This window comes from Ixodes scapularis, unplaced genomic scaffold (assembly GCF_016920785.2).
Source record: "Ixodes scapularis isolate PalLabHiFi unplaced genomic scaffold, ASM1692078v2 PGA_scaffold10__122_contigs__length_95168666, whole genome shotgun sequence".
NCBI lineage: Eukaryota > Metazoa > Arthropoda > Arachnida > Ixodida > Ixodidae > Ixodes > Ixodes scapularis.
Window position 1 is genome coordinate 59,603,121 of NW_024609836.1, and position 27,503 is coordinate 59,630,623.

General features: G+C 48.5%; 1 protein-coding gene and 1 non-coding gene across 4 annotated transcripts in view; both read left to right on the forward strand.

The window, feature by feature from the left end:
• Positions 1-25,204, forward strand: part of LOC8052255 (PHD finger protein 7) — a 74,964-nt gene extending 49,760 nt beyond the window's left edge. For all 3 annotated transcript variants that reach the window (XM_029991666.3, XM_042288471.1, XM_029991664.2), the window contains 5 exons: positions 4,450-4,609; positions 16,895-17,001; positions 17,827-17,943; positions 19,782-19,918; positions 23,719-25,204. In XM_029991666.3, the coding sequence (XP_029847526.2) occupies positions 4,450-4,609; positions 16,895-17,001; positions 17,827-17,943; positions 19,782-19,918; positions 23,719-24,704 (1,507 nt within the window). In that variant the 3' untranslated portion in view covers positions 24,705-25,204. The remainder of the gene's footprint in view (positions 1-4,449; positions 4,610-16,894; positions 17,002-17,826; positions 17,944-19,781; positions 19,919-23,718) is intronic.
• On the forward strand, positions 21,012-21,093 carry Trnas-aga. The gene has a single exon. It is a non-coding gene; the product is annotated as a tRNA-Ser (tRNA).
• Positions 25,205-27,503: the final 2,299 nt, after the last annotated feature.

Consider the following 27,503-nt stretch of genomic DNA (forward strand, 5'->3'; position numbering starts at 1 on the left):
TGGCCAAATCCTCTACGTCTTGAGTGAGGAGAGTAATTCTGCTTTCCTCGCCAAAAATAAGAGTAAGGTTTCACTTCCTTAGTGCTTATGATGCACATTGTCAAATTTGCCGCTCACGACCGATAATCCTTGTCGTGACTTCCCAGTCCAGGGGACATGTGATTTTGACTTTTATGCTGTTTTATTATTTTTGAATCTTTATACTTGATGTATAGAAATAATTAGTGGCGGTTATGATCGCTGAATTAGACAAATATGCATTTGAAGACCTTCAGGCAGCCCAGAACGGCATGAATTTGAGCCATTTTCCGCTGCGTGGTTCTTCAAGTTGCGACGTCACCCACCATCACATTTAGGTTGACAGGTAGTCCTAGCCATCTCCTTCCCATTGCAGTCTTAGCTTCAATTCCTGACGAAAATGTTTAAACAAAATATTATTTTCCGTATTGCGAAAGAATATAGCTACACATCTGCGGTAACATTCAAACAAGTTTTTTTTTTTTTTTTTTCAGGTATAATTTAAGGATGTTTTCAGAATTTGTGCAGCATAATTTCTTTTTAATATTGTCCTATCACAACCAGATTTGACATGCATATACTTCAGAGTATGTATAGCACAACTGTCTAGCTTTGGTTAGAATAAGCATTTTTATTTTTATGAAAAATTTAAGAAACTTTTGTTAGGCACCCTTGAAATGGCATTTTCGCACCTTTAAATATTTTAAAATGAAAAAAGCACCGCACACATTATTTTTTTTTATTGCACTAAGTGGTTTATAAAAAGCAAATTAGTTTATATTAGGCTTTCTTAAATGTGTTGCAATGGCTCATGTGTGCACAGAGACATGCTTTTCTCTATATGTACATTGCATTGAGAATGTAAAAAACAAGCCATATCAAACCTGACACTAGATTTATAAAGAAAAGATTCAGCACCACAGACTGCAAAACTTTAATTTAATATTGTAAACAATAAAAAAAGATGTTTTCCCCTGGCGCATGTGCCCTTAAAGGGGCCGTGCAAAGGAACGAAGAAACCCAGATGCTGCTTCGAAGGGCGTGCCTATCAGTGTCAAACACGAGCGTTCACTAACGACATTTGTCTAGAGTGGTGGTTAATGACGACATAGAATTCTAGGGGCAGGACTGGCTAAATATCTGCACGTGACCACTTCTGATCGGTTGAAGTGCGCGATTCTTTGCTTGGAACAATAGTAAACCGCTGGGGCGTTCACATCTTCATAACTGGATGTTAATTTCAACTATTAGGAAGATTTTGCATGTTTGTTGCACGCTTTTGTCATTTTGGTTCTCTATTTCTTCAGACCAAGGACATCATCAACAATAGAAGATATGCTCAAAATTCTAAACTTCTTTCACCTATTTTGTTTAAAATAAAACAGATTTCTTCTTTATTTTATTTTTAAAGTGCATCGCATTCACTTGAACTAGTGAGTGGGACACTCACTAGTTCAAGTGAATGTGATGCAAATTAGAAAATGCTCAAAAACTCTATGCAAAGTCCCTTTAAGATACAAAGCAGGGTATACCCCTAAAACATCTAATTGCCAATTTCAGCAATGTATCGACAAGTGCTGCACTAAGGTCAGCGCTGTTTCCACCACTGGATCAAACCTCAGTTAATGCTTAACTTTAAGTCCAAACAGGCTTTAACATGTTGACTTGGCAGTTTGTGTTGTTGCACCACGATGCCGGATGACTTGTCAAGTACTGTGTTTGCAGAATTTTAAAGCACACTTTTTTTCGCCAAAATTTGTGCCAAAATCTACATGCACGTTGGAATCGAAACCGAAAACCGAAACTCTTGAAAAATGCTATGCTCGGTATATGGTGGCTAGCCCCATCGTCATTGTGACCGTTTGTTTACGTTCGCCATTTTGGTATCCGTATCACGTATCACGCGCATTCTCTCGCATCGACGAACTTGTGTCTGTCATTTTAAGATAGAAAGACAAAAATAAATGCCACTGAGAGGCCATCAGGGTGGTGGGAAAATATAACAATGGAGCAGCGCTGCGTGGCCTCGCAATCCCAGCGACCCGACGAGCCCGCAAAGTGTTGTTTGGAAAACGACCCTCCCATAGTGATGGTTGCGCACTCCTACATGCGCAGGAAGCATAGCACTTAAGGGAGGAAGTGGGTTCTCAAAAACTATTTTTTGTTCATTGGTCTATCTCAGTGATATTTTGCGCAGGCATGCAGTTTATTGTGCCGATTTCATAACTGCAATCAGATTTCAGATATCTCCTCTTTGTCAAAAGTTATCAACATAATAAAATATTAATTAGCTAATTTGAGGAAAAGTTTTAAAAACCTTCTTATTAAAATTTTAATGAAAAAAAGGTACCAATTGCTTCCTAAAGAAATGCCATACAAGCTAAAGCTATTTTTATTTCTTTAGCACCATATAATCATGTAAAAAAATTAAAGTGAATAGAAGACATACAATAGAAGCTATAACAATGTCTAATAATGAAATGCCAGTTTTATATACAACAGAATATCATAATAAAAATAGCTTTAGCTTGCAGTCTAGTTCATTCCAAAGAATATGGTACCAAGTTTATGAAAATCGGTTGAGCGCAAGTGAATCAAAAAGCCTTCCTGGCCAGTGAAGAGGCTGAAAAAACCAAAGCTGAGAAAATCGACTTTGAAATTTGGGTATGCGAAACTAACAACATTGTAGCTTTAGATGGGTGGAATGCCTTTGGCTTGAATTTCATACTAAGGGAGAGACACTGGTAGGGAAAGCAGCCCCATCTGCAACAATTGGTTAGCCCTCAGAAGGGCTTTTTTGGGGAACGTGGGGACGTTTTCAAAGCACCAGCTTGTGAATGGGCGCGGCCATTCCGCACTGCTCACACTTGGTGGTCGCAAAGAACAAGTTCAGCACGTTCAAATCCATGATCACGAATTGCGTGCCGAAATCTGTCTCTTTATCCTCAACAGTGACATTGAGGAGGTCAAACTAAAGCTGTGTGGCAGACCTTGCGGCCAAATCCTGCTTCATCTCGTCAGTCCGCGCTGCACGTTGAGCAGTTTCGCTTGCCGTGTAGAAATGCGAGTCGAGTCGTGACGCACCAGGGCCGAAGCCGTCGTCTTCTTTGTTGCTCACATCAGGGGCGGGCACCTCGGAAGACGATGCAGCTGCTGACAGCTGAACTTGCCGCATGTCCGCCGCAAGCAACGCGGCTGGCGATGCGAGCGAAGTCCTCTTGTTCTACGCCCGACGCTTCCGCTTGCCGTACGCACGCTGCGTTGAAAGCTTCACGCTAGGCATCGCGATAACTACCGATGTCTCCTAAAGACGTCGAGCTAAACAAAGCAGGCGAACGCCGAAAAATAACGTGCTTGAAGCCAAAACGCAACCGCTAGCAGACGACAAACACCGATATCGGCTGCTCCCGACTCCTTCCGCACCGCGACGAAGGAGAGGAGAGAGAGAATGACATATTTCAGGAGAGGAGGCATGTGCTTTGGCCAATAGCGACAGCGCTTGCTGCGACCCGTGCTTCTTAGCCAATCGGTAGCTCGGTTTCTTTCTTCGGGGAAATGCGGTATTCTGAGCTTTCCCCGGGCGGACGCCATTTTTAAGGGCGCCAAAAATGTAGACAAAGAACCAAGCTTTCTAACGAGACCAAAATGGCCGCAAACGGGCGTGCGGAGGGCGCGCGTTTCGACATCAATTTACTCTTTCGGGAAGATTTTGGGCGCGTTCCGCACGACGTAATTATTGTTTTTTTTATACTTTGAGTTTGAATTACGCTATAATGTTTTGAAGAGAGGTGCTTGGATATGTAAGGCATCCAAATACAGGATTTCTGAAAAATGAACTTTTTCGCGATTTTTTGCATTTTTAGAACCTGCGTCCCCCCTTAGAACACTTTAGACGGAAGCAGGGATCACCTCTGTGGACAGCGAAGAACAATCGTCGGACTTCAACGGCGACTAGTGCACGGCATTTATTTTTATGTTGGTGTGCCTTTCATAAAATATGTTCTATGAGGTATGTGTTCAATCATCATTATTTTACCTGCGCAGTGGAATCGGCAGCAATTTACTTTGATTATCTGGAAGCCAAATCTGCTTGCGCATTAGAATTGGGGGTGCGTTAAAATCATGCGAACATGGTATTTTGTGATGTGACTTCACTTCCGTCGCACGACACAGTGACGTCAAGTGACAACATAGTGTAGCATGACAATGTTAAATCACACGACACCAGGGCATCGCGTCATGTAACGCACGGCCACGTGCCGTCGCATGAGGTCACATGATGACACACTTCCCTTATGACCATGTGACGTCACGTGGCACTGCGACGTGTCTGGTGATGTGACATGGAAAACCTTTAAGCGCATTCAGAGTGCCTCTGGGAACGTACCGGAGAGATGCGGACGTTAATTTTTTGGCCGACTTCTCCACCAGGGCCTACTGTCCGGACCACCGTCCCCATCAGCGGATGCGACCCAAGGAGTCTGGCACCACCTCCTGCCTCATCTGTGCCTGCGACATGGTGTCGGAGCCCTCCCCGCAGGTCCTGATCACGCCGTGCTGCCAACACTCCTTCCACAAGGCCTGCCTGCAGGTGAGGGGGTCTTGCACATCGCATCTTTGGGTGGGACTGAATCCCGGAGGGACCTGGAAGACCCTGCGGTTGGGCTGCTCGGTCGTGACACAAAGGACACAGTGTTCGCTGCCGACACAACGACAATCTTGTTGGCAGACACACTTTGGGCACGTTCGAAGCATGTTGGTTTCGTATGTATGTGCAATTCAGACATGTCTGCGGACGGGTTTTGTACAACTACCGTAATATCCCGAGTCATCGCCCACCCCCCTACCAACTGAAATTCATTAGAAAAGTGGGGTGGGCCATGTCTCGGTGGGTGAGCCCAAACACTTGAAAAAAAGCGGAAAAAACCGCCTATTTTTCTCTGCGTATCTGGCGCTGGTGCACAAGAGAAACATCAAACTCAAAACTTGATTTAGTTTCATTGTTTTATAGAAAAAAATGCTCACGAAAGAATATTTTACTATAGCGAAGTCCGTTGCTTGCATACGCGCTAGAAACACCGCCGATCTGCATATAGCGCGAACGTTTGTTCCGTGAAAGAATGTCACCACTATGTTCTCCTAGTTAGTAAAAAAAAAAAAGAAAGAAAAGTCTACAAGAAAATAGAAAAAGCTACCAGGCGCAACGAGCGAGCGAGCGAGCGAGCGGACCAAAGAAGCGACCAAGAGCAATGCTGGGAAAGCGGGAAAGCCGGCGGTCGCGTTGGCAAATAAATACTTTGGCGTCGTGCCAAGTCGGGCGCCTTGTCAATTGCAAGCTCTTGCGCAACTTTCTTGTTTGGTGCGTACATACGTGCGTCCGTGCACGGCGGGCTGTCAATGCACGGTTGGGACGCTCTGCAAACGTCTGTGTAGGGCGTTCCAGCAAAGCTTTATTTACGCGTTGGCTTTGCCTAAAATATTGCACAACCGCAGTTGCGACGGGCGGGAAGAAGGAGCGGGTTCGCGGTGACCTTACTTCGGCGGAGACAGACTTTGACCTAACACTCCGCGGTTACATTAACAAACTCTTATTTTGTTATCTCCATCGTTTTCTTTTCGCACGGATACACGACCACTTTGGGTTCGCTCACGGAGGTAAACAAAAGGAAGTGTCTTTCCCTCCTTTGTTTTACTTTGTCACGGACGTCCTCGAACTGTAAGGTCCGCGGCCACGTCATTCGGGTAGGATGTGTGTTCGCGGATCGCAGAGTCCGCGCTGGGGTATTTGAAGGAGTTGGCGATGACTCGGTGTTTTTTCGGAAATCGATATTGGCCCAAAAAATGGGGTGGGCGATGGCTCGGGGATGGGCGATGACTCGGGATATTACGGTAATGCAAAAGGAACGTCATACAAAGAAGAAACTGAACAGTTTCAGAAGACTGTCTTTTGTGTAACATATAGCGGCATGACTGCTACTTTTTGGTGGCATTGTTTTGTGACCCCCAGTGCTAACAACACTTCACGTCCAACGACTTTATTGGGCAGGGGATAGAACTATAGGGGTCGCTTTATTGGCCTTGTTTTCCCCAGAGCTTGGTGTCTATACTAACACGTCATAAACAAATTGACCTTTGCCTAGCACCGTCTGTGCACGAACGCTTTGCTCAGACCAGTGCTTTAGTTGCATGAGGAGCGGCCTTCGAATCGTCATCTTCGATTTCTCGGATCAAAAACGGACAAGAAAAGACGGTTTGTTGTCCCCTCAGCTGAAGTGCACCACTAGAGGCGTGTCTGTTTGATCTAATCCCCAATAACAAACTATGAAAACGCCCATTAAATGAAGCAAAAACAAAGTACCTGGCGAATCTATGTGTTCCATGTGTTTTTGTAACTATTACTACTACGAATTCCCTTTTAATGAATATTTCTGTTTAAGGAAGCAATTGCACGGCCCCACAAAGCAAACATACTACGAAGTTTTTAGGTGAGAAATAATAGATTATAGGTACATTGTCACTGTCAAGGGATGCACCTAGAGAACAGAAGTGCCGTGGCGACTGTTAGTAGCGACATCGCTGTACCGTGACCCGTGCACTGTCGTCGCATCGCACATTCTCGGTTTTGGGCTTTAATAATTCGTTAGTGTGCAGCCTTGTGTCTAGATGGCACCACGTGACTTTGTTTTCGCTAAGAAAGCCTGTACGCAGCAACACGGTCACGTAGAACCATCAAAAGTCTAGGTTGCAAACTAACAAAATATTGTCACGGGTGGTGACCAATAAACAATAAATAAACAGAAAGAAATAAACGTTTAATGTGGCGAACTTGTGCCAAAAATAAAAGGGTACAAAAGATAATAACGGAGCGTCGCGGGCGTCGAAGTCGGCGTAGCTGCAGAGTCGAACGCTAGGCGAAAACTGACTGCAGATCAGCACGCGGAGTCCCTTATGTACGCGCGTTGGGTTCTAGAGCAATCGGCCTAGATTGTTCGGCGACTGGAACATTCAGAACTCGATCTGACGAGAATGTTCTCGAACTCACGAGAACGCAATGAAAGAACAAATAAAAGAGCATTCCACTGACTTGAATCGAACCCAGACTTTCTGCACGACAGTCAAGCACGGTAACCACTCGGCCACGCGCGCGGTCGCTCGCTGACGAGTGTGGCATTACTCCCCTTTTTAAAAAGGCATCATCTCGATGCCACGTAAAAGGCAACAAAACAGAGCGAAACAAACAAAAAAATGGGAACATACGGAGGCTCGCGAAACACAATCCTATCAAGCGGTGCACAAGATCACAGTTCGCAGTCTTATCGCGCATAGTACGGCTTGAGGCGCACGACGTGGACGACTTCCGGTCGTGGAGTGCGGCGTGATGAAGTCCGTGTTCCGTCGGGCATCACCTCGTAGTTCAGATCCCCGAGTCGACGAAGTACTTTGTAGGGTCCGAAGTAGCGCTTTAGGAGTTTCTCACTGAGACCACGGCGGCGGATCGGTGTCCACACCCATACCCTGTCTCCGGGCTGGAAGTGGACATCCCGACGACGAAGGTTGTAGCGGCCAGTGTCGACACGTTGTTGGGCTTGAATACGGTGTCTGGCGAGCTGGCGGACTTCTTCTGCCCGTTGGGCAACCACCTGGGCGTCGTCGCTTCCGTCGAGAGCCGGTTCGTGGGGTAACATCGCGCCCAGCATTGTCGTTACTTTACGACCATGAACCAGTTGGAAGGGTGTCACCCCGGTGGTCTCTTGCACGGCCGTGTTGTAGGCAAATGTGACATACGGCAACACCTCGTCCCATGTCTTGTGCTCCACGTCGACGTACATGGAGATCATGTCGGCGATGGTCTTGTTGAGTCTCTCCGTCAGCCCGTTGGTCTGCGGGTGGTACGCCGTTGTGCGCCGATGGCTGGTGTGGCTGAGACGAAGGATTTCTTGCGTCAGCTGGGCCATGAACGATGATCCACGGTCTGAGATCAAGACTTCGGGAGCGCCGTGCCGGAGGACGATGGATTCGATAAAGAACTTGGCGACTTCCACAGCAGTCCTTACAGGAAGGGCTTTCGTTTCGGCGTACCGTGTAAGATAATCTGTGGCGACAATAATCCATCTGTTTCCTTGCGTCGATGGTGGGAAAGGACCAAGTAGATCCATTCCGATCTGCTGGAACGGTACGGTCGGGGGAGCGATCGGATGCAGGAAACCTGCTGGCTTCGTCGGCGGTTTGCGTCGCTGGCACTCGTGGCAGGACCGTGTGTAGAAGTGAACGGTCTTCGGCAGCTTGGGCCAGTAATACCTTTCACGAATTCGGGCCAGCGTAAGGCTGTAACCAAGGTGTCCGGACGTCTGGTCGTCGTGACAGGCTTTGAAGATCTCCTCTCTAAGGTCGGTGGGGATTACCAGACGCCATGGTGTGCTGTTGTCTCCGAAGTTCTCCTTGTAAAGTACACCTTGTCGGAGGACGAAAGTCGGCAGGGCTCTCGACAAGACACGGGGGACAGTATTCCCTCGTCCTTCGAGGTGCTCGATTAGCGCGCGCAACTCAAGATCGTCTCTTTGACGTCGTGACATGTCGTCGGTGTTCACTGCACCTAGGAAGCACTCGTCGTCTTCGTCGTTGCTGCTGCCGGAAGGTGTTTCGATGGGGGCTCTGGACAGACAGTCGGCGTCGCTGTGCTTGCGGCCAGCTGACTTGTAGACCACAGTCATGTTGAACTCTTGTAGTCGTAGACTCCATCGAGCGAGGCGTCCTGACGGGTCCTTGAGGTTGGCAAGCCAGCAGAGCGAGTGGTGGCCCGTACACGGAACGGGCTCCCGTACAAATACGGACGAAACTTCGTGATTGCCCAGACGACAGCAAGGCATTCTTTCTCAGTCGTGGAGTAATTTTTCTCCGCCTTGGACAGTGTCCGACTTGCGTAGGCGATAACTCGCTCGGTGCCGCCTTGCACTTGAACCAGTACCGCGCCAAGTCCAGCGTTACTTGCGTCCGTGTGAATTTCGGTTTCCGCATCTTGATCGAAATGTCCTAGAACAGGAGGAGTCTGCAGTCGTCGCTTCAGCTTGTCGAATGCCTGTAGCTGCTTCTCGGCCCATTCGAACTTCTCAGCGTCCTTTGTGAGGTTTGTGAGTGGTGCGGAAATCCTTGCAAAATCCCGGATGAAGCGCCGATAGTAGGCACATAGTCCAAGAAACCTTCGCACGGCCTTCTTGTCTGTCGGTACTGGAAATGCTGCGACGGCGCGAGTCTTCTCTGGGTCGGGGCGAAGGCCTTCGTTACTAACCACGTGACCTAGAAACTTCAGTTCGTCATAGGCGAACCGACACTTTGACGGCTTCAGGGTGAGTCCGGCGGTCCGTATGGCTTGGAGAACTGCTCGGAGTCGTCGCAAGTGCTCGTCGAAGTCGCTGGAAAACACTACGACGTCATCGAGGTAGACGAGACAGCTCTGCCACTTCAGTCCTGCCAGTATGGTGTCCATGACACGCTGGAAAGTTGCTGGAGCCGTGCACAGTCCGAAGGGCATCACCTTGAACTCGTACAGCCCATCTGGCGTGACGAAAGCTGTTTTCTCTCGGTCCCGTTCGTCGGCTTCGATCTGCCAGTAGCCGCTCTTCAGGTCCATGGATGAAAAGTATCGGGAGTGGCGCAGCCGGTCTAACGTGTCGTCGATACGGGGGTGTGGATAGACGTCTTTCTTCGTCACTGCGTTCAGCTGCCGGTAGTCCACGCAGAACCTAAGCGTTCCGTCCTTCTTCTTAACCAGTACAACTGGAGAGGCCCACGGACTGCTTGAGGGTTGGATTATGTCGTCATTCAGCATCTCTTGCACTTGCTCCTGGATCACCTCCCTTTCTTTAATGGAGACTCTGTACGGCGATCGATGGACAGGGCGCGCGTCGTCCTGGGTAACGATACGGTGTTTCGCAATGGTGGTTTGGCGCACCCTCGACGACGTCGCGAAGCAGTCACTGTATTCGGTGAGAAGGTCACTTAGCTGCCGTCGATTCGGGCCTGGAAGCTTGCGGTCAATGTCGAGCTGCGCTGGCGCCGTAATGTGTTGCTGAGGTGGGAATGATTCTTCAGGAATCGCGGCGATTTCGGCGGAGTTCCGAATTTCCTCGACGTGGCCTACAGCGGCACCTTTCGTGAGGTGTTGCGCTTCTTGTCGAAAGTTTCACGAAGACCACGGTGCGCCCATCCTGGAGTTCAGCCACCCCTCTTGCGACGCCTATTCCTCTTTCTAGGAGTAATTGAAGGTTGCCTTCAAGAACAACTTCGCCGTAGGTAGCTACGTCGGCCACTACGGGTACGACAACACTTGATCGCGGCGGCAGGTTCACGTGGTCGGCAGCGACTCGAACGGCGGCTGACGCTGTTTGAGGTTTCTCTGAAGACGGAACAGGCTTGTGCAGCGTCAATCTGTTCTCACCAAGGTCGATGACGGCGCCGTATTCACACAGAAAGTCCATGCTGAGAATAACGTCTCTGGAACAGTCTTGTAGAACAATGAACTTCACAGGGCACGTTTCACCGCAGATCTCGACGCGAGCAGTGCATCTCCCGATGGGTGTGATGAGGTGCGCTCCGGCGGTTCGTATTTGAGGTCCATCCCACGGCGTCGTGACTTTTCGAAGGCGGCGGGAGAGCCTCCCACTCAAGACTGAGTAGTCTGCTCCGGTGTCCACGAGTGCAGATGCGTCGTGGCCGTCGATGACGACGTTTAGGTTATTGGACACCACTGCAGCGGCGGCGTTTTGGTCTCTGGTAGCGTTCGAGTGGGGGCCCCTCGACGTTTGTGGAGAATCTTGGCGTCGGTCGTCTTCGGCAACTCCACCTCCAGGGGTTGCCGCGCCTAGTTTCCCCGGCGAGGAGCGAGGGGGGACAGGCTTTCACGTCGTGGTCGGTGCATCGGCGAAGCTGGACGTCGCGGTGACGGCCACCGGAACTCTCGGCGTGACGTAGGCTCGGGGGACTGAGGTCGTCGTAGGTACTCGTCGATCTCGATAGGGCGTTCACCATGACGGGGGCGCGGGCCGTTGGGGTGGAACCCGCGCAGCCCGAGTCATCGGTATGGGCATCGGCGGTAGGTGTGGTCCGCTTCCCCGCAATGGAAGCACAGAGGGCGTCGGTCGGGCATTCGCCACACGTCGGTCTTGCGGGGTGCGCGGGGCTCCGGGCAGGCGTACTGGACCTGGTCGTCGTGGTGTCGGTCGTGCTGCGGCGCAGGAGACTGACGTCGGGGCAGCGTGACATAGGTGCGACAAGGAGGCGGTGGCCGTCGGGCCACTGTGGCGTAACTCAACGTCGGTGGTTCCGGAGCGGTGCTGACGAGAACCTCAGGCTGCAGCGCTTGCTGGACCTCTTCCCTGACAATCTCGGCGATTGAGGGCGAAGCTGGGCTTGCGGCGGCAGGTAGAAGTTTCTCGATCTCCTCCCGGACGACGTCTCGGACTATCTCGCGGATGTCCGTGGTGTTGCAGCCGGAAGGCGAAAAGGAACCGATGCCGGGAACTCGGTGATAGTGGGCGGCTCGTGCTTGAAGGGCACGTTCGATGTTGGTGGCCTCCGTCATGAAGCCTTCGACGGTGGTAGGCGGGCTCCGCACAAGACCACCGAAAATGTTTTCCAAGACTCTGAGCTTCTTTGCTTCGGATGCTTCGGGATCGGCGCGGTTGGTCAGTCGCAGGACATCTTCCACGAAGCTAACGACGCTCTCGTTAGGGCCTTGAATCCTCGCTTGAAGAAGCTCTTCCGCGCGTTCTCTTCGTTGTTGGTTCGTGAACGTTCTTCGCACCTCAGCCTTGAGTTGCTCCCAGGAAGTGATCGAAGCTTCGTGGTTCTCGAACCAGTTCCGGGCGGTGGCTTTCAAGGCGAAGTAAGCGTTTTGCAGACACTGTTCCGGTGTCCACCCATTATGACGGGTCACTTGTTCGTACTGTTGAACCCAGTCGTTTATGTCTTCGTGGCTTTCGCCGTGGAAGGGAGCCGGTGTCCGAGGAGCGACGGGTAGGTAGACGACAGCAGGAGCGGCGGGGGCCTGCGACTGGTTGTCCATCGTTGTCTTCTTCGGCTTGGATTTGTCCAGGAGCAAACCGTACTTCGGATCCTCTCCCTTGGTGTGGCGGCTGGTCCGAGTTTCAGGTTCCGCGCTGAGAGGTTTTCTCAGCAAGCTTGGAGTCGGGCTTGCACTGCGGGTCCTGGGAGGGGAACGCTGCACGGGCATGCGGTACCCCGCACCTCCACCAAAATGTCATGGGTGGTGACCAATAAACAATAAACAATAAATAAACAGAAAGAAATAAACGTTTAATGTGGCGAACTTGTGCCAAAAATAAAAGGGTACAAAAGATAATAACGGAGCGTCGCGGGCGTCGAAGTCAGCGTAGCAGCAGAGTCGAACGCTAGGCGAAAACTGACTGCAGATCAGCACGCGGAGTCCCTTATGTACGCGCGTTTGGTTCTAGAACAATCGGCCTAGATTGTTCGGCGACTGGAACATTCAGAACTCGATCTGACGAGAATGTTCTCGAGCTCACGAGAACGCAATGAAAGAACAAATAAAAGAGCATTCCACTGACTGGAATCGAACCCAGACTTTCTGCACGACAGTCAAGCACGGTAACCACTCGGCCACGCGCGCGGTCGCTCGCTGACTAGCGTGGCAATATTTGAACCAGACCAAAACAAACTATGTGGCACGGTGGTGGGGAAGTGGCACTGCGGATGCGGCACCTCCTCCGTCGTGTGTTCGTGCATACTTTCGTTTAGCTCGTGCCGTTGATTGAATATGTGCCAATCCGCTAACTCTGCTATAAAGTAAGTTTTTCTTTTTCTTGGACTCCTTGTTTGGGCATTGCATGCACTCTTTTCTTATCTTGCACATATGTAGGGTTCGGAGTTTTCGGTTTAAACTGATAAAAGTATGCCGAATCCATTTTCGGAAATTCGGTTTTCACCGAAAAAGGTCAGTTTTTAGATTCGGTATTTTCGATTTAAACTTTTCGATTTAATTCTGGAAAACGATTCGATTCATTCTGGAAAAATCAGTTTTAACCGGAAAAAATCACTTTCACCTTCCAGTCGTACCGCAGAGCCGCGGCGAAAAAGTGAAACGACGGTGTCTATCGAAACGTGTCCAAATGTATGGGATATACAGATGCCATCACAATGTTTTAGTTTAATGTGCGCATCATCGATCGGAATGTGAAGTCCGAAATGCCCCATGACCTTGCCATGTACGAACGTGCTTTCAAACTCGTAAGGAAGACTGACTTGATGCAAGCTCTACATGTTGTGTTGTGCCTCAAAACATTGCACCGTCTCTCTTTTGGTGACCACAATTGGTTAATTGACCAATTTTGGCTCAGTCAGCACTTCATCTCCTCAGCCTGCCAGTGTCCAGTGTTAGCATTGAGAGAGCATTTTCAAAGCTCAGGGTCATATTAACAGGAAAGAGTGTGGATCAACGAGGAGAACCTGGGAAAGTATGTGCGTGTGTACTGTAATAAGATCACATAATCCTGATGTGCAGAAGGTGAAGTTCCGTGTTTTTTGGGCATAGGCTTCATATCTGACTTGTCTGTACTTGCGTCTTTTTCTTGTTTCTTTTACAGTTGCAAAGATTTGCCAAATAAAGTGTCCATTTCTTTTTAATGTATTTGTGCCATTTTTTGAGTGATCACAAATATCAGAGCTACAAGGATCATATGATCCGGTATCCGCTGGTGTTTACTTTATACTATTCACTGAAATAAGCCGACAAACTTTTGTAGACATAAATATACGCAGAAAAAAAACAACGAAAATTGAATTTTTAAATAAACACCGAAAAAAGTATGCCGAATTTTGAAAAAATAGAAACCGAAAACGCGGAACCCTACACATATGTCACCGCATTTAAAAGGACCCACATGAACGAGAGCATATATTAAAAATATAATTTTTATGGGCAGTCGGAAGTTTTTAACGCTGTCTTGGCATTTGTTCGACCGACGCATCGATGTTCGTCAATCCTAGATTCCCGTTCTCGCTCTATCCGAATCCGAATTTGCTCCGCCTTGCAGCATTATGCTGTCATGGAGGTGGCGGAAACATGATCTGTGACTCTACCCACGACACCAAAATCTAAGCGAAATCAGTAGCCCTTTTTGTGCCGGACAGATGTGAAAAAGGGCTGCCGGGACAGTGTTGCACCTCACCCCATCCTTGCTGCACCGCGCACTACAGCTGTTGCATGCACACTATGGTTGCATGCCGAGTTTGTGGCCAGGGCCCATTGCAGCTTCAGCAGTGCTGCCATGCCCGCTCCTACGAAAGCAGTGCAACTGAGCTGCACTGCTTTCGTGTGCCACCACCCAATTCAGAAAAGTAAAAAATTACAGGGTCGCCAAACGTCTCTTTGCTGCGTGTTCGGCGGTCAACATCAGTGGTTTGGTGATTGTTGCGATTTATACTTTAATAATTTGATCAATTTTGTTCTGTGGAAGTTTGGACAGTGTGAAATTACTCTGCAACGAGTGCCCAGTGTCTCGGCTGTAGATGGCAAACTGCTAGTGGCGGTACGACCGCTGGCCTGGTGCCTTTAAATTGCGTCACGCAGCAGTGAGCACAAATTGGTGCCAATATAATTTCCATTTAGAAAAAAATAAAATGGTGGTGGAGTTGCAAGCTGCGATGCGCTATCAAACTCGTCCACCGTTCCCCCTTTTTTATAACGTGGTTGTCGATGTACAAAACCTAGTTTCTGATGTCGGTCATACTATATTTCGTGCTATACTTTTTACTAAAACACCTCAAATGTTGCGGGGGTACGCAGTATGCAACAGCACTAATTCGGTTTCGCACTGTCAATCTTTCATACTCAACTACTACAACAAAGTTACCTGTACTACGAAAAATATTGCCGGTTCTGCTGACTTCGTTATGAAGGCGTTTGACTGTAGTCGCGGGGAGAAAATAAAGAAATGGGGCGCAGCGAAGTGGTGGCGGAGCACGAGGCACTGCTGTGAACTTGAGCTGGTGACGTGCCCCGCAGCAATGAAGGGTCATGTGGCACATGACGACTGACGTGCGCCCCTTGACGCTCCCTAACCTGAGAACCTGACCGTGCCACATATGATCTAAAGCAGTTAGTGAAAGGTTGCCCGATGCTTTGACACGGAGTGTGTTATATGGTGAAATTCTCGCAGCTTCCGGTTCCACACTCCTGTTACCAAAGACTGTCGCACGAGCTGCAAGTTGTGTGCTCACTGATGGAACCCGGCTCTCGTCCAAATGCTGACACAGCACTTGCATCCTCAACCATAAAGGGCAGCATCACTGAAAGTTCGCTATCAAGATGTCAAGAACCAGAGCCAACAAAGATTTGGTCTGAAAGTCGCACATGGTCGTTTAGGGATCTGAATACTGGCGAGAAACAGCAATTTTTTTTGTTCGGAGGCTTCACCACAGTGTGTGACAACATCACGCATAAATTTCTACTTAAGAGCGTTATCTTCGAAAATGTAGAAGTCGCCCATTTGAAGTTAGTGAGCAACGCTTCCTTCAGGAGTGTCTGCTTCTTTATGGAGGCCTTCTTTCAGCTTCTTCCCCAGGTGGACATAGAGTCTAGGGATGAAGGCTTGGATGCCCCCAAAGGGGAATTTGCAGAACTTTAGGCACATGATGTTTTCAGGGCAATCTTGAATGAAGAAAGGTGCGACGTTGGGGGTTAGAGGTAGGAAGAATCGCAAGCATTGACAGAAGACAGGTTTGGCAGGGTGGCAAAAGTGATGCTGCAAATACTTGTCATACCCCATGGCAACGCTGTTTGCAAGCAGATCTTCAGCACTGTAAAAAAAAAAAAAAAAAACAGTTCCGCTCCTTGTTGTAAAACAAAACCCTCGGAGATCTTGCAGTAAAGGTCCACCAGTTTGGACAGTGCTACAAACAGGCATATCCTGGAAAGTTCTTGGGGCTGGCAAAGTCCGCAACACCCAAGTCATTAAAACAATAAGCCTGTGACTACTGCAGACATTGCTATGCTGCAAACGAATGAGTTTGTTTTTATGGCTGGCAAAATCCACAGTGCAACGGCGAAGTAACTCAACAAAGAAATGCTCCCCCTCCCCCCTTTTCTGTTAGTCTAATCTTGACATTTCTGGGTTGGCACATATCACTACCCTTGCTGGACTCTGGCAAATGACCTAAAGAAAATCCAGCACTATGAACTTGGTGAGGGCTATTCACACAGCAGCGTTCGACTAAGTTGGGTTGGCTATGTTCTAAATGTTACTCGAGGGGACTTAATTTACTCGAGTGGGTTATATCACGCGATGATGCAAACGGAGCAACATTGGACATGAGTAGATTTTTGAACACCAAGGCACATAACCTTTATTCTGGAGGGAGATAGAGTAGGCTTGGAAGACTGCTCAAGTGATAGAGCCTTCAGTCACTGGCACTTTCGTGTTCCGTCTGCTGCGTGTGAAACTACCCAATTGAAAATAACACTTCAGCCCTGATGTGTTTTAAACCCCTTCAGCCCATCAAACACCTCAGCCCATAAGACCTTCAAACCCTTTTAGCCTGTCAGACCCTTCAGCCTGCCGAGTCCCCTCAGCCCTTCAACCCATTAGATGCCCAAGTGACTGATATGTACGGTAGTTTTAAATAATAAAACGAGGCAGGTGCACCACACAGACACATACACACCATCAGTAGCACGTTTAGTGAACGTGCAATTAACATATTCATCGCCATTGTCTGTTGGCTTCAGAACCGTCTAAATCGAAGCTACAAATATTTCCTCCGACACTCCCAAGTCTTGTTTCGATGATGCGTGTGACCTTAGAGTTCATGGGGTTTTTACTAATATCTTGTTTGCTTGCAGGCTCAGGCCTCGAGTGCTGGAAGTTACTTTTTCAAGTGCTGCATTTGCAACAACATCGACGCCTTCCAGAAGGAGATGTTGGACCATGGCATCTGCATTCCCCAACAGTGAGTGACATCCGCACGCCCGTCTTCATTTATCGAGCTTTGGTCGAGCTTCGTGGCCTTACTGACCTTCTGACCCCAAAGGTTTGACTCTCTTTGTGAACCCCTGGACATGTAGTGTGTTTACTCCAGGCGTAGCACATTGTTTCAGTTGTAGCCACATTTTCTTTTTTACTTTAGTGCTTGTGTCACTGGTATGCTTGCAGTACAATTTTCCTTTGGGATTCTAAAATTCGCAAAACCTTAAATGACAAAAAAAAAGGATAAAGTCTTACTGGGTGTTTTGACTCTTGAAGAACTGTGTTGAGAAGGGAGAAGCGGCACTTGACGTTTTTTAAATTGTGGAGTGGAAACGGCAAAGGGAAGAATGTGGAAACTGCAAAGCAGCCAGGCTGGCTCACGCAAGTTGGTGAGCCTTTATTGATGACATTCATAATCAGCTGCGGTAGCTACCTGCAGCTTTTCATGTCCTCCCACGGCATGCAAGGAGCCACTCATTTTGATTGAACGGAAGGAGAGGAGGAAGACTATTGGTTTTACAAAAGTGCCATCTGTGCTCGAACCATCCGTGCGACACGAAATGTCCAGGAGCCTAAACGGCACTTTTCCCAATTCCCGACTAAGCTTTTTCGAACCACTCGTCGATGTGGATTCTCTCTTTAGACAGCCACGAAACCGAGCAGACGGAATTGTCGATGTGCTCAGCGCTTCGAGTTGCGTTTGCTTCGTTACAAAGGTTCCCTCGGCGCTTGGATGTATGTCTTTCCCGTCGTCACGAATACCGTCTTGCACGACAAAATAACCAGCAGTTGAAAACGTGCCACACAGGGATGCATCTTGGGAGAGGGAGCAGGGGGCTTACCAAGACCTGCTCTTTCGGTACCAAAGGTGCGACGCGGAGCGGTGCCGCTGCCCCAATGGACGGGAGACGTCGCTGGAGGAAAGGTAGCCCTTGTTTCTCCAGTCTTTTTTTACGACAGCCGTACGGTCCCCGGAACGTGTCTTTGCCTGGTTAGTCTCATTTCGCCCATGCATCGAAAGTGGTCCCGTGGTGGCCACAAATGAAGTCGCAAGAGCCGGAGTGTCGTACTCTCAAAGGTCGCAGTCCCGGCGGCCGGGCGTAGCAGTTACGGAAAAACAAAATGGCGTGAGAGAATGTGTGCACTGGGGTCGCATTCTCTGGACCGTCTAGTTCGAGGGTGACCTGTGGCGGAATGAGCGTTTGCCATGTCCGCCGCCGCGATGCGACCGTGATAGTGGTTGACGACGGTGGCTACGCTTCTGCGACGCGGTCGGGCGTAAATCGGGGGACCACATTTGTCGACGTGGTAAGCGCACTTTTTGGAGACATGTCCCAAGCACCGTAACAGTTCTTACAGGGACTTTCCAGCCACGTCGGCAGCATCGGCTTTGCCGGGCAGAGAACTGGGTGTCACGTGTGCCTTGCATGCGTGCTGTGCCGCACGGTGGCGTTAGGCAAAACGTACGCAAACTTGGCATTGTGGGGTGTCGGTGACTTCTACCTGATCTACAATTGGCAGGGGACACCGCTGCGTATTCCTTGCCATAGAACTCTGTTTGCGTGCACTAACCACTCGTAACGGAACCTGTCTCAATTTAGTTTGCAGCAGTGTGTTCCCTTTCTTATGCATTTCAGTGACCACAAGACTTTGTTGCATGTGACATGCCGTAAAATACCGCGAAAGTGCCCACTTCGTTCAACCGCCTGCTATCAACATTTCCCGAATTATACCTTAGGTGCCGGATTTGACCGGACAGGCACACATGTCTAGATTATTTATTTATTTATTTATTTATTTATTTATTTATTTATTATACCCTCAGGGCCGAAGCATTACAGAGGGGGTGGGCAACGGAAGTACAAAAAACGCTGAAAATGGTTAGTCTGGCACAGATCATGAATAGTAACTTGTTAAAGCTTCTTTAAAGAGGACAAAATCGCCAATGGACGCAATGGGTGAGGGAAGGCCGTTCCAATCACGAGATGTTTTTGGGATGAAAGATTTGAAAAAAGAATTTGAAATGGAAGTGGGTATACCAACTTTGCAGCAGTGATCGAGGCGAGAGGATACGTAGATGGGAGCACTGATTAGTTGTTCTTTCAAGAGTGAATTGGCATAGTAAATTTTATGGAATAAACAGAGATGGGAGATAGTGCGACGAGTGGAAAGAGGGGGCAGTGAGAGACTAGCTTTCATGGATGTGACGCTTGATGTACGATGGTAGTTTGATAATATAAAACGTGCTGACCGGTTGCATGTGACCTGTATTTTATGGTAGTAAGTAATGAGCAGATATATACAAAAGTGGGTGTTACCACACGCCATAAGGGTCGTCGCTGTCAATTTGTTTGTCGTAGTGAAGAGCGTAGCTGTTAGTCTTCCCCGTAGGGAGGCGAGCGAAACATGCGCTGTTTCATACTGATCACAATTTTAAATTTTTGATACGACTTCTTGAACTTTGCTTTGTTGGTCATGCGATGGTGGGCGATTTCATGAACTTCGACGAGTTCATGATCCTATGGTTAATGACTTGTACTCTGATGCATTCATGATGTAATGGTGAGTGACTTCATGAACTCGAACAAATTCACGATGCGATGGTGACAGACTGTAAATTTGGATAAATTCATGATGCGATAGAGAGTGACTTCGTGAACTCTAATAACTTCATGATGTGATGGCGATGGGGTTATGCGATGGCGAGCGAGTGGGCTCCCGTGTGCCGACGCACAAATGCTGCTCTACGTTTGTCGTCTGCAGTGGTGACTGGGAGGTGATCACCTGCAGCACGTGCGGGTCGCAGGGGATCCACAAGGCCTGCGGGAACCTCTCCAGAGAATCCTTGCATCGAACCAACTCGTGGGTCTGCGCACAGTGCCGGAAGACCCTCTCCCTGAGTGAGTCTGTTCGTCCCCTGCGTCGGCAAGTAATTGCCGTCGCGACGCTGACAGGCTTGGGACGGACCTTCTCAGAAAATCCCACGAGGCCTTCTGTCAACCTCGCACCGCGCTGCGTGGGGTATTCTGGGGCCATTCCGAGGTACCCTCATGTCCGGGAAGTGGCACGGCTCCCTCTCCTTCAACAGTGCAAGTTAAGAACACAAAAAAGAAACAAAGGGAATTTGTCGCAAAGTCGACATATAACCTGTTTCGTTATCGTTCTGCTTTTTTTACATTCGGGAATCGCAAACTGCCAAACAAACACAAACCATTCCTATTCATGGGTGCTCCTTCACGTGCCGTAGATTGGATTGCCGTAGTGCATTGAAAAGACGATGGGAGGAGTGTTTCCGGACTGATCCAATCAAGTTTGTCACCCCCACATTTGACTCTCGATAATTCGAAGCTCACAGAGACACTTAAACTCTTCGAAAACTTTGAATTTAGAAAAACAAATTGAACCAGTGTTTTTTTATTTGGCACTCGCTCAGGAGAAGTTGTTGATTTTTAATTCAAAAGCATTAACTGTCCCATGGAGCGAACCGACGTCATCAGCTTTGAAACCACGCCAAACGTTCGCCAAATAGCACCTAAAATCCCCTTTCCCAAGTGAAGACGATTTCTGATAGATTATTCTCCCATTGGCTGGCGTGCGTCATCAAGGAGCGAGCCTCCCATTGGCTCCTGTGAAGCGTAATTCCAAAAAACATCTCCGCGTGGTGAATGATGTTGATTGGGGCGAAGCTCTGATGGTGCTTGTCTGCGTAGGTGCTGAGCCGCAGCATGCCGAGCCTTTCGTTTGTTTTCATCCATGTCAAAAAGAGAATGTGTGGTATGGAACGTGATTATATACGCATTTGAGCATTTGACCGCAGCACCCTCTAGTCTATAGACGTTGAGCCAATGCATAGAAAGTTTAACGCGATTATATACGCATTTGACCGCAGCGCCCTCTCCTGTATAGACATTTGAGCGGCTACATGCAATGTTTCATCCATGGCATACCCAGCTCTTGAGTTACTACCACATCTCGGAGCCCCCTACTTGTCCCGCAGTCGTGGCCGAGTGGTTAAGGCGATGGACTAGAAATCCATTGGGGTCTCCCCGCACAGGTTCGAATCCTGTCGACTGCGCAAACATTTTTTCTTTTTTCATCATTTTTTATTTATTTTTTTTTTTTTTGCCCTACACGAGCATGTGAGCTCATGAGCACGAGCACCAGCAAGATTGATGTGATGACGGACGCTAAACGGACAAGGCTAGACCCTGAGGAGCTTCGCCTCTAAAAAAAGCCACCAGAGAAGCCCTCCATGGCGGCGCAGCGCATGCAGCGGCGCACCCGCTGGTAAGAGGAGGGAACGGTGGCGGCAGAGCCAGAGTCTGTCCGGGCAGTCTGCAGAGAGGCCGCACGGCTGAGCTCAGCACGGCCACTTCATGAAAGCACGCGCTCGGTCGTCCGTCGACGAAACATGACAGTCCATGCCTTTATGCTGCATACGCTGCAACGAACTAAGGGAGTGGAAGAATGACATTCATGCTTTCACATTCGCAACACATAGAAGTGCTTTGGTGTCCTTGGACTTTTTTATTGCCTCTGCCGTTGGAGACGTGCCACAGTACCGTGTTTACTTGAATCTAACGCGCACCTTTTTTCCGCGGAAATAGGTCCGAAAATCGCGTTTGCGCTAGAATCGAGTGCGTCCCAAAACTGCGCTACCGTATCGGCATCGACATTTCAAAATGGCTGCTCCATTACGCGCGGCACCGAAGATGCAATGCTTTGGGCCGCTGACAGCGATAAGGAGTCGTCCGACAACGATGACGAGTGATGCATACCGCCCCACGGGCGCTGCACCGGACCATCGTTGTGATGACGACCTTGTCGGCGAGAGACAGCGCCAATCATTTCATCGCAAGATTGAAGCATTTGGAATAAACCTTCGTTGTTCCAAGTGAAAAAAAGTTTCACTTCTGTATCCAACCTACAAAATCTGGTGCGCATAACAATCAAGGTCATCGCATTTTTTTGTTTTTTTTCGGACCTCGAAAAATGGGTGCGCATTACAATCGAGGGCGCGTTAGATTCGAGTAAATACGCTAACTGCTCTTGCAAATTGTAAACCTTGGGGGTGCTTTCTTCACCGAAGAAAAAGACTTCTACATACCCTGGCACAGTTTCTACGAAAGCGAACGACAGAAAGCAGTATGTTTGTTGATATCAATATAATGGGTAGACTAAACATCTCCAAGGGGGAGGTAACTTCTTAAGCCTACCCTTGTTGGCAGTGCGCACCACACATTCATGCTGTTGATTACTTCCGTAACTTTCTTAGAGACAGCGGCATAATTCACATGCTTGCTGCCGTGCGTGGCTCTGTTTGGCCGCTTAGATGACTTAGCGACTTAGGCAGCTTAGCCGTATGCCTCCCGCAGCGCGCTTGTTTGCTTTTCTCCAGACTGTTCAAACAGTATATACAAGTGATAAAGTGTGCATTTCTGCAGTTTCATCTCGGTCAGCATAATCAGGAGGCTCTTTCATGCTTTGAGAATTGCTCAAACTCTTGAGTGCACAAAAATATCTTTCGCATTAACCAGACACATAGGAAAAACTTGAAATTACTGCACGTTTTTTCTCGTAGACTTCTGCAGTCAAATGCCTTTATAACGAATGCCTCTACTACGAAAACATCCTTTTAAACGAAGTAAAATAAAGTTGCGGCCAATCTTTTATGTGTTAAATGTGTTTCTCCGACTACTACAACAAATTCCTGTTTGATCAGGCAGTTGTTCGGCCCCGCAAAGCTAAAACGAGCGGAAATACAAATTTTTTAGGTGAAAAGTTATCGATTTTATGTAATTGCAGCTCTCGAGGCACGCGTGGAGAACAAAAATACCACTGCAGAGGCTATGCCGTGCCGTATATTTTCAGATCCAAATAATTTGTTAGTGTGAAACCTAGTGTCTAGATGGCGCTACGTGACTACCGTAGAATACTGCGCATGCACCCGTTCCACATTAAACGCCCATCCCAAAAATTTCTAAGATCTGATAAAATATGCTCAATAGATTGATATGTAAAATTGATGACCGGACAAGCGCGCACCCTTCATTTTTTCGCGATTATCTCTAAATTTTGAGTGGCCACTTGTTCAATGTTTTACGGTATGTTGCTGCATACAAAGCCTGTACGCAGAATAAAGTAGCGTAGCGTCATCGTAAAGTAGCGTAGCTTCGTTGTTGTGTAGCATCATCTAGATACAAGATTGCACACTAACAAATTATTTTGACTTATAAACCGAGAATGCGCTATTCCCACGGTGCGACTTTGCTTGCGAATTCGCGGCTGCGACGTCGAGTGCCGCAGTTTCCCCCAGACTTTATTTGCCACACGGGCAACGTCGTAACTTCGAAATAGCAAGTAAAATCGCACAACGGGTATTGAGCCTAACTTCCCGTTATTCAAACATTTACGCAACAAACTTGACTGACTCATCAAGATAGGAATTGCAACAGCCACTAAACCACCAACATCGACCCCCGATCATCCGTCGAATGAGAGGCATTTGCCAACTGTGTAAGTTTGGCCTTTTTCGTAAGTCCGTCGTAAAGTGAAGAGGAGTATGGTGTGGGAGGAAGTGGCCATTTAGGGCAGTAACCTAAGCAGTAAAGTTCAGCGTCCATCGCGGCTGTGTCCGAGTAAGATGCAGAGAAGCGCCGACGTCACGTTCCTGTTAAACCGCACCTCATGCTCTTTATAGGACCAGGCACAGCGGCTGTGATACCACCCAACAGCCCTCTCAAGAGGAAAGGTGCCGCGGAGTCGACGTCGTTGGAACCCCCAATTAAAAAGGCGAAGGAAACCGAGCCGCCATTCTCTGAGAAGATGGAAGTGTTGCCGGCCGCTGCCACCCCCTGCTCCGGGATTCCACCTCTGAGCAGTTCTCCGTGCCCCATGATTCTGCCTCCAAGCAGTTCTCCATGCCCCAAGATTCTGCCTTTGAGCGGTTCCCCAGGCCCCGGAATTCCACGTTCGAGCGGTTCTCCATGCCCGAAGATTACGCCTTTGAGCAGTTCCCTGTGCTCCAAGATTGTGCCTGTGAGCAGTTCCCTATGCCCCAAAATTCCACGTCTGAGCGGTTCTCCATGCCTGAAGATTACACCTCCGAGCAGTTCTCCGTGCGCCAAGATTCTGCCTCTGAGCAGTTCCCCATGCCCCGGAATCCCACGTTCGAGCGGTTCTCCATGCCCGAAGATTATGCCTTTGAGCAGTTCCCTGTGCTCCAAGATGGTGCCTGTGAGCAGTTCCCTATGCCCCGAAATTCCACGTATGAGCGGTTCTCCATGCCCGAAGATTACACCTCAGAGCAGTTCTCCGTGCACCAAGATTCTGCCTCTGAGCAGTTCCCCATGCCCCGGAATTCCATATTCGAGCGGTTCTCCATGCCCGAAGATTATGTCTTTGAGCAGTTCCCTGTGCTCCAAGATTGTGCCTGTGAGCAGTTCCCTGTGCCCCGAAATTCTGCCTCCGGGCGGTTCCTTGTCGCCCTCTAGGAAGGCCGCAGGTGTTGCCACCTCATCTCCGCAATCCAAAAGATGCGACGACAATGACAACGATTCGGACATTGAGGTCGTTGCGGTTGTCCTGCGTCCAAAGCTGTCGCCGCTGGAGGTCATCATTCTGGACGACAGCGACGACAGCGACTTGGAAGACTTGTGCGGCTGCCCTCGGTGCTACAACTTTTGAGGTTTAGTTTAGAAACTGGCACTGTGCGGCTGGAGAACGTCGAGTTACCGCTCATCGCAGTCGATCCTCACTAAGATTTTGTATGTGGCTTTTGTGTGCGACGCCATTGTATCATACCAGTGCTTGTTCCCGCTTGTTTTTGACAACATATTATGTTGTGTGAAATGTGTGCTGCAGAATGTTCCCGCTATGTGCTGAAACAGACAATCCGGCCTTCTTCTGCAGGCCCCCCAATCTTTATTATCACTCTATTTTTATACTCCAAAGTAATCCGGCCTTCTTCTGCAGGAGGGGGGTTAATTTCCATACTACTCCAAAGTATGGAACCCCTCTCGAAAATTGGCAGGTACACCAAAGAAGCACGAAGGACTGTCTTAGCTCGTGTTGTCTGCGATAGTACGTTCTCGGCGGGAAGCCACCAGAAGGATGACTGGTGAGACACCAGTGCAAGCCGTGAAGCGGAACCAAGCACTTATTAAAAGATCATCTCATAGTTTTTAGTCTTGTCACCGGCTGGAGTTCTTGACTTGCTTACTTTTCTGCAAGTTATCGGTGGGTCCAGTGTTTCACGAAGCTTTATGTGATGATTGACGACAAATCGGGCTGCGGGCAAAATTATTGGTTCATTCGCGAGCTGCTTACTAAGCGTGCACGCCATAAGCGTGTGCTGTGTCTTTGGCGGCTCACATAGTGCGCGTGTCAAAGTGATCACTGGGTTATCAAGGAACAATTTAATCTTGTTAGATGCCGAACCATCACATCTCTCGGCCCTGGCCTTGTGGCACGGGATGAAGTCGCTCATGCCTCCTGGACGTGATTTTCGTGACGTCGATGCATTGCATTATCGGAAGACTGCACCTTGTACATCACATGTCCCACGCGTGACAGGACTCTGGCTGCTAACCATTTATTCCCCATGCTTCTGCACATACACAAAATCCACTCAAACAAACATCCTCTTTGGTTCACTCAACGCACCGCCGGCATTCACTCGAGTGTCGGGGTGAACCCTGTCCAACGGAGAGCATAGCTTCCGCCCGAACATCAGCTCTACTGGTGTCTTTCCTGTACCAGTGTGGGTTGTTGAATGCCGTTTAAACAATAACCTGGACACTTTTCAAGCCACTATTACTTTGTCTTGTTTTGAAGTGCCGTCTCGAGTTCACGAACCTTGCATTCCGCCCTACCATTACTCTATTTATTTATTTTAATACCCTCAGGGCCCAGGGGCATTACAGAGGGGGTGGACATAAAATATTGGCTCTGCATAAAATTCAAACAAGGCAACCTGGTTATAAATGTTAATATGGCATAATCCTAGCAAAAGTGAGTAGTTACAAGCTTTTTCTAAATAAATCTATTGATGGAATAGTTACTAATGATGCGGGAAGGTGGTTCTATTCAGATGACGTTCTAGGGATAAAAGAGTTGATGTAAGCAGAAGTTTCGCAATGAGGTATGCCAACTTAAAGTTTGGTATCAATGCGGGGAGAAATGAAGGGGGGGCTAATGAATAGTTTGTTTTTCAGTGAAGCGTTGGAATGATAGATTTTATGGAAAAGGCATAGACAAGATATTTTCTGACTTTGGATGATAGGGCGCACTATACATGCTTCGAATGCCGTTAATTTTTAGGTACTCCCACGTTTTGTGGCTTATAAAAGCCGTTCTATTATCTGATGCAACAAGTCCAAGTGGTCCGTACGACGCAAACAGTCTACACTGGCAGCTTTCTGAGAAAGTCTGTATTCTCAAGGTCCTGTGTGCGTCGGCATTCCAGGACACGTGTGTAAGCCGACAGCATCGGCATTCATCGCAGCATTTGTGGCGAGAGCACGAAAGGAATTTGTTTATGGGGTTTTAAAATGCCCAGCAGAGGTTTGTGTAGAAGGGTGGTGAGCTGGGCTATTTGGTACCGGTTACACATAATTAAAATCAGCGAACAACGTTAGGAAACTGTTGAAGAAAACAGAAGACAGGAAAGACGCTGAAAGAACAGGGTCATAGAAGAGAGGTTTGTGGTCCATTACCATTGAGAAGGGTCTTCCGCAAAGATACTGATGAAAATGTCGAACGCCAAACACTATAAACAGTGCTTTTCAATCAATGTGTGCATAGTTTTTTCTGTCTGAGGCATACCTTGGTTATCTCGATTTGGTGACGCTACCGCTATTTCCACCGGTGACGCATCGTACGACAACAGAAGTGGAATGTCCTTGATATGAGTCAGCAGAGGATCTGAAGTCAACTGCGTAAGGCCATCAATCGTGTTTTGATGCTTTGGATTCAACTCTGACATTGACCCGTTGTCTAGCAACCTGTGCAAAACTTCTGCCACCTCCGATTGTCTTTTTAAGAATCCATTATAAAGATTCACCATACATAGATGCGCTTGTAGTTCTTGTACGTAGGTGTGGGCACCTGGTGGATGGCTTGTACTTTTGCGTGGCTGTCAATCTGATGTACCAAAAACTCAACTGTCAGAGTAAAACACACATTTGGAGCAGTTTGCATGCAGTCCTGCCTTCGAAACCCGCATCGGGACCTTGGCGAGCACTTTGTAGTGTTCTTCCGTCGTCTTGGTGGTGATCAAGGTGTCATCTAGGTAGACTGCCATGTGCGAGAGGCCAGCCAGCACCGTGTCCATGGTTCTCGGGAACAGTCCTGGAGCCACGCAGATGCCATAGGGCAACCGCCGAACCTTGTAGAGGCCCTTTACTGTATTGATTCTTGCTAGCTCTGCTGCCACATCATCAAGCTGTAGCTGTTGGTAGGCTCGTGTTAAATCCAGATGGGTGA